The sequence below is a fragment of the Rattus norvegicus genome, chromosome 12 (genome assembly GCF_021556685.1).
Source record: "Rattus norvegicus strain SHRSP/BbbUtx chromosome 12, alternate assembly SHRSP_T2T, whole genome shotgun sequence".
NCBI lineage: Eukaryota > Metazoa > Chordata > Mammalia > Rodentia > Muridae > Rattus > Rattus norvegicus.
Window position 1 is genome coordinate 14,931,270 of NC_141545.1, and position 7,142 is coordinate 14,938,411.

The window sequence follows — 7,142 nt, forward strand, 5'->3', positions numbered from 1 at the left end:
AAATCAACCTTTTCTCTTTTTAAGCTGACTTCCTCTAGCATTTTGTCACAGTGCCAGAGAGCTGCCCGACACAAGCTGCAGTTGCCAGCAGCTGAGCTGCCAGCTCTTTGCTCTCACTGCTTAGTAAAAGTTAATTAAAACACTCCGTCTTATTTTGCAGATGGCATCATTTGTTCCACTTCAATTTTCTATTATTTTCCTTTGGTGTAAGCATGGGCGTGCGCGTACACACACACACACACACACACACACACACACACACACACACACAAACACCCCACTAAATAGTATATTCATTCATCACATGCTTACTGAAAATGATTTTTCCTGAGTTGGTAGAGTGCTTGCTCAGAATGAAGCCCTGGGTTCAGTCTCCAGGACTCCATAAAACTGGGTGTGGCGGTGCATGCTGGTAATCCCAGCACTCTAGAGGTAGGGGTAGAAGGATGAAAGTATAATGGAAATTAAGACTAGTTTAGGTTACAAGAGACCATGTCAAAACAAGACAAAACAATATGGTGGTGCTGGCGCATGCCTTTGGTTCTAGCACTCGGGAGGCAGAGGCAGGCAGATCTCTGTGAGTTCGAGACCAGCCTGGTCTACAGAGTGAGTTCCAGCCAACAAATAACAACAAAATCAAGAAAAAACAAACTAGAATAAAACACCTACTGGGTTGTGGGTCTTAGCTGAATGAAGCTGGTGGTATACAATGTCATAAAACGGGGTTACTGCCCCTGGGGGCATTCCCTCTGACTTCAGTGTTCCTGACACTATCCCCTGGGCTACATGGCATGGATAAGTACACCCAGAAAAGGCATCTCAGAGCCGACTCTAACACACAACATGTGACGTGAGTCTTGGAAGAAGAGTTAGTATGCCCTCACGTAGGTAAAGACTGAGAGAAAGTAGATAGACCAAGGGAGGAGGCATGGAGGAGCCTGGAGTGCACTGCGTAAGGCACTCAGTTCTCTTGGTTGCTATCATGTGGACTGTGAGTGTGTGTGTGTGTGTGTGCGTGCGTGCGTGTGCGCCTGTGTGTATGTGTGTGCTCGTGTATGTGTGTGTGTGTGTGTTGAAGGGAGAAGATGATGAAGCAGGAGAAATGTTCAATAATCTTCCTTCAATTTCTCATTTATATTGAATGCCATAGATAAGAGGAACCCAGCACTTAAGTGTCTTCAGTCACGGAAATCAGATAAGAACCGCAGCTGGAGAGGTTGTTTTGGTATGAAAGATTAGAAAGATATTGCTCAGGGGCTCGGGAAATAGGCTTGTTTGATTTTTGTTTGTTTGATTGGTTTGTTGGGGTTGTCGTTGTTTTGTCACTGTGTTGTCCAGCAACCCCAGCACCACCACCACCTCCCCTCCTCAGTTTCTCTCTGTTGCCCTGGCTGTCCTGTGTGGGTGTCTCTGTCTTCATGGAAGTCTGTGCCTGTGCATGCAATGCCAGTGGGACCAGAAGAGGGCATCAGATAGATACCCAGGTTACAAGCAGTTGTGGGCTGCTTTATGGGTGCTGGGAATCGAACCTGGGTTCTTCGGAAGAACAACTTGTGAGCTAAATCCCTGAGCCGTCTCTCCAACGCCTTGACTGATTTTTGGTGCCTGGTCTGGAGGAGAGCTCTAAAGTCCTCGATACAGGCAGAAGCAGGACCTTTAAAAAAAGAATGCTGACAGACCTGGTGCCTTATAGAGTGTGACGGGCATGTCGCTTTAAGATGATTCGAAATACGCGTGCGCACAGCTGTTTTTAATGAAGCTTTTGTTTGGAGTGTGTCCCCGTTTGCTTCCGGTATAACTTCCGGCCAAATCATACACATAAGTACTTGAAGGGAACGCCGTGTCCGTGTCCCATAAGCCTTATCAGACTCCATCTGTGAGTTAGTGTCCCACTTCTGATCTCTACTACAGGATTTCAAAATACATAAACCAGCTTACCAGCACCTTGAGCTAAAGCCGTGGCCAGACTCTCTATCCTTAACAACTTCCTGGAGAGCTATGCCCGGGCGCAACAGTGTTGCAGACTCCAAACCCTTACTCTTCCGCACCTGCACCTCCCTCCTCATCCCACTCAAAGTCCATAGAGGCCCTCTGAAGAGCATCTCTCGAAAAGAGTACCCCAGTAAAGATATGCCTCCGGGGGGTTGGGGATTCAAGCGCAAGGCCCTGGGTTCGGTCCCCAGCTCCGAAAAAAGAAGAAAAAAAGATATGCCTCCCGGGCTGGGGTGCGGTTCTGTGCTAGTGTGTGAGGCCCTGAATTCAACCCCCAAGACCTCCTCAAACTTGAATTATATTCTTCTTTTTCTAGAATCTCCGGATGGGTTGGAGACCCTGACAATTTTGGGCCTTGCTTACCAGGCAGTCAGCCCTACGCCTTATGGACCGTGTTCACTGTGAAATTATTTCCCGTCACTCTCTGCCTCTGCGGGCCCCGTGAACACAACAAAGTGGTTTTGGTTCACACATCATACTTTGACCATCTCATTTAGATACACAGCAGAGGGTCAGGGATGGGAAAGATGAAAGCCAGTTCTGAATAAGGAAGCTCACCTACTGAATCCTGTCAAAGGAGATTTTCCTTCCTTTCTTAACAGTGCAGGGGAATCAAACCAAGGACTTTGACCACACACTAAGCATGCGTTGTACCATGGAGCTCTGTCCCCAGACATTTTAAAAAGTAAATTTTTTTCTTATTTTATGTGCATTGGCGTTCTTCCTGCATGTCTGACTGGGTAAGGGTGTTAAATTCCCTAGAACTGGAGTTTCAGACGGTTGCTGGGAATTGAACTCAGGACCTCTGGAAGAGCAGCCCCGGCTCTTAACCACTGAGCCATCTTTCCAGCCCTCGACATTGGTTTGGTGGTGGTGGTGGTGGTGGTGGTGGTGGTGGTGGTGGTGGTGGTGGTGGTGGTGGTGGTGGTGGTGGTGTGTGCGCGCGCGCGCGCTTTGCTTTTTTGATTGGTTTCCATGTATGGCTCAGGGCGACCCGACACTGGAGCCTTAGCCTTCCAAGTGCTAGAATCATCAACCTGTGCCAACAGCTCGTCCCAGCTTTTGCTTTCTAAAATATTCTAAATATTTTATATTAAATAGAATATTTTGTAGTCTAAAATTAGAGAGGCTACATTCACATTTGTATCAATAAATAAAAACGTAAATAAATAAGTACAGCTGTTATATTCTGGGCAGTTCCCAACATACCAACCGGTGTGCTGGAAAACCAGTGCGGTCTTCCTGACTATGAAGAGCCGCCCTAATTAAGGACATCCTGTACTTATTCAAACCCTTTCCCTCCTCCACATACCTCTCTCTCTTACAGCTGACTCCCTCTGCTTGCCCCCTCCCTACAGCAAGCAAGGCACCAATGGAGTTCAGACTCAAGGCCAAGCATTGAGCACTTCTGGGCTCTGGTGCAAGCAAAATGGCTATAAAAAGACATTCAGAAAACAAGGAATGGTATTGCCATTTTGCCTTTAATGGAAGAGTGGCTAACGGTTACAGTAAAAAAAAAATAAAATAAAAAAAAAACTCATTAAAAAAATCCACTGTTTGAATTTTCAGAAATATACATACACTTGAAAGCCAATAAAGTCATTATAAAAATAAACTCTGGATATGGTTTTTTGTTTTTGTTTTTTTTTTTTTTTTTTTGGTTCTTTTTTTTTGGAGCTGGGGACTGAACCCAGGGCCTTGCACTTGCTAGGCAAGCGCTCTACCACTGAGCTAAATCCCCAACCCCTGGATATGTTTTAAAGGAGGAAAGGACCAGTCTTTGTGGCAGCACAAATGCTTAGTGATAATACTATGTCAGTCTGTCTGCAATGGATCAGCCCAGGGTGGAGGCTGCTTTTGCTTTGGAGGACAGGGCTTGCCTGAAGCGCCTCTTCAGGTCCTGCATGTTGGGGGATCGGGGCCGGGGGATGATGGATGCTCTCCTCCGCTCCCCGCTAAGGCTGTGCAGCTTGCTCACTTCTTTGCAGAGATGTTGAAACACATCGCAGACGTCTTCGTAGTTTTCACTAGTAGAAATTTCAAGGAAGAGACTACCCAGCTCATTGGCGAGCTGAAGACCTTCGTGTGTCTGCACCTGCCGGGCATGCAAAAGGTCCCCTTTGTTTCCCACGATGACGACGGGGGCTTTTCCATCAGGGTGGACCTTCCGGATGTGCTGGTAAAGGGGCCGAATGGACTGGTAGCTCTCATAGTCTGTTATGGAATAAACCAGCAGAAAGCCCTCTGCCCACTGCACACATTTGGACAGAGAATCCACCATTTGACCGAGGCTGTCTTGGGCCTGAGAAAGAACAAAATGGGACCTGGTCAAAGATGCTCAAACATGACACCAGAGTAGCCCTTGAAGGAGCACTGGACAAAGAAATCACTAAAGCATAGCTGTCTGGTTCTCCCTAGCTTCTGCGAGAGGCTTTTGACACAGAAAGCCTCAGACAAGTGCTCAACCTGGATTATTTTCTGAGCTGGTCTGGATGTAGACCGGTAACCTAGTTTTTCCGACAGGCAGCCTCCAGTGAACTCCAACCACTTAAGAATAATTACAGACCAAAATGGCTTAGTTTTCAGGGAACTAATTCATAACAAACAAAACCCTGGAAACAGTCCAACATAAATATCTATTCCCAAGCCCATAAAAAAATATTTTTAGCAGTCAACTTCTTGAGAATGTTGCAGAAACAAATTCCTCTCTCTGGGCTCTCCACTCAACCTTTTCCTCCCTAGAAGGACTGAGCAATTAGTTAACTTGCATTCCACAGTGATAGTCAAACCGTTATCTGATTGCAATTACTGGCTTGAGAAAACACCCCCAGCTTTTTTGGGGGTAGGGGTGAGAGGGACAGCCCTGGCCAGGAAGCAGACCCCCTTCCTCCAGAATCCCACCTACTTCTTGCTTTTTTTAATGTAGTGCTGGGAATTGAACCCTGGACTTTCGAGTGAATGCTTACTACTTAGCTGGACCCCTAATCCTACGGCTGTGGTGGACCCCTAATCCTACGGCTGTGGTTTTTAAATTGCTCCTGGATGTGCTCTGAAAGTGTTAACACCTGCCTAGGCAACCCAGGCAAGGGCGGTCAGCTAGGGCTCCCGCTGGGAGGGCGTGGCTCAGCCTGTAATCCCAACACTTGGGAGGTTGAGGCAATACAGATTATAACGAGCCCAAGGCAAACCTGAACTACGAGGCAAGTAATAAACCAGCCAGGGCTACACAGCAAGACACAATCTTTAAAATCATTCATTAAAAGTGGCATTTAAGAGGAAACTAGATCTAACCAACCATTTCTTGCCACCTAGGAGGGCATCCAGCATCACATCCTAACCCTCAGCTCACCCTGTGTCCACACCTGAATATTGGACATGCTGAGACATCTCACTGAGGGCCTGGAGTCAATCACTTCAATGTCAGCTGTAGCTGCACCATACACTCTCCTGACAGTCCTTACCTGGATGCCTCCCGGAGTGTCCTGGATCTGTAGGGAGAGTTGATCCCCCTCTACATAGACGAGTCTCGAATACAGTTTGCCTGTACAACGAGAGGAGTTTGCATTTAAGTTCCCACAGCCCGAACGGCAAAAGAAAGAGAGAAGGGAAGGGAGGGCTAATAGAGTACAAGAGCCAGGGAGCATGAAAACATTCTAACCTGTGTTGGGTTCGTAGTCGCCGATGAATCTCTTGGTCAAGAAGCGCACAATCATTGCTGAAAAATGAAATAGGAAAATCAGCCGAAGAAGGGGTCAAGGTGGTCCAAACTGGGCCCTCAAAGAACAGTAGGCATTCCCCCCAGGTTCCCGGGACAAAGCTCCGCCGCCCCAAAGTGCCTTCCCCGCGGAACAGTGACTGGTCTTGGAAAGACCCTCAAGAGACGCCAACCCCTTCCAGAGCTCAGAAATGGACTGCTGAAGCAACAGGCAGGGGGTCTTTCTGCATCCCGGCATCCCTGCGGACGGGGATCCTCCGCTGTCCCTGGGTGACTTGGCGCGCCTTTGTCCCACTCACCGCTCTTGCCCACACAACTCGCGCCCAGCACCGCCAGCTTAATGTCCTTGGGCAGGAGGTAGTCGGAGGAGGACTCGGGGATGGGCGCTAGCAGAAAGTGCCCAGACATGGTGAGTGGCCGCATGGGCGCGTCCCGAGACCCCGCTGCAGAAGAGCCGGCTGGATACGCGCGGACACAGAGCGAGGAGATGTGGCGCGGCCAGCGATGCAGCCCAGGCTCTGGGATTTTAAAGAGCTCGGGGAGCGCGGTGGCTGCCTCTGGCGCCTCCTTTTCTCCGCCCCTTCCTGGAATGGTGGGAGCAGCGCGCGAGCAGAGCACTGTCATCTGCTGGTGTGTGCACCCCCAGGCTGCCTGATGCGCTCTGCTCGCCCAGCTGCGCGGGTTCCTGCGGATGGAGCCCAGGGGAAGCCTTTACTCAAATTGTATTTGCTGGGTCCTGGAAGCAGCCGCCAGCTAGCCTGGAGCATGAACCTGAGAGTGGAGCTGAGCCATTGGAAGAGCAAAAGCTGCAATTGGCTGGATGTTTCTGGGACAACGCGAAAGAGATCCCTTTTTCGTGTCTTTGATTGTCAAACAGTACCGATGAGAACCCTGACTTTGATCTTCAGCGTCCTGTAAACTTTGTATGTTGGCACACTGGCCTGCTATCCTAGTGGTTAAAAGGTAGAGGCAGGAGGGTCAGAAGTTCTAGGTCATCCTTGTCCACAAATAGGGTTTGAGGTCAAGGCCAGCTTGGACTACATAAGACCCGGTCTCAAATGTAAACAAACAAATAAATAAATAAAAAAAAATTTAAAGGGTACTGAGGGGTGACAGGGCACAGGGCCTAATTTTACTAATTTAATATGAATCAAGGTAATTGCAGTCACTTTCCTGTGAACTCCCTTAGGGGGCAGTCATGCCCACAGCTCAGCATCCAAACCCAGACAACAGCCCCTTTCTCCTGTGAACTGACTCACTCAAACTCAGTGAGCATCCCACCGGTTCTGGCCTGACAGATGAGGCTCCTGGACCTACTTTACTATTCAAATATTACACAGAACTTAACGTTTAAAAGATCTATTTACTTTTGCCGGTGCTCTATCTGCAATGTACAGCTGCATGCCAGAAGAGGGCATCGGATCCCATTATAAAT

The 7,142-nt window shown here is 48.5% G+C and overlaps 1 protein-coding gene across 1 annotated transcript; it reads right to left on the reverse strand.

Moving 5' to 3' along the window:
* Positions 1-3,455: 3,455 nt before the first annotated feature.
* Positions 3,456-6,207, reverse strand: Rasl11a (RAS-like family 11 member A). The gene is given in 4 exon segments (NM_001401113.2): positions 3,456-4,294; positions 5,454-5,533; positions 5,651-5,707; positions 6,007-6,207. Coding segments are annotated over 4 exon segments (729 nt in total). The 5' UTR covers positions 6,131-6,207; the 3' UTR covers positions 3,456-3,826.
* Between the last annotated feature and the right edge of the window lie 935 nt (positions 6,208-7,142).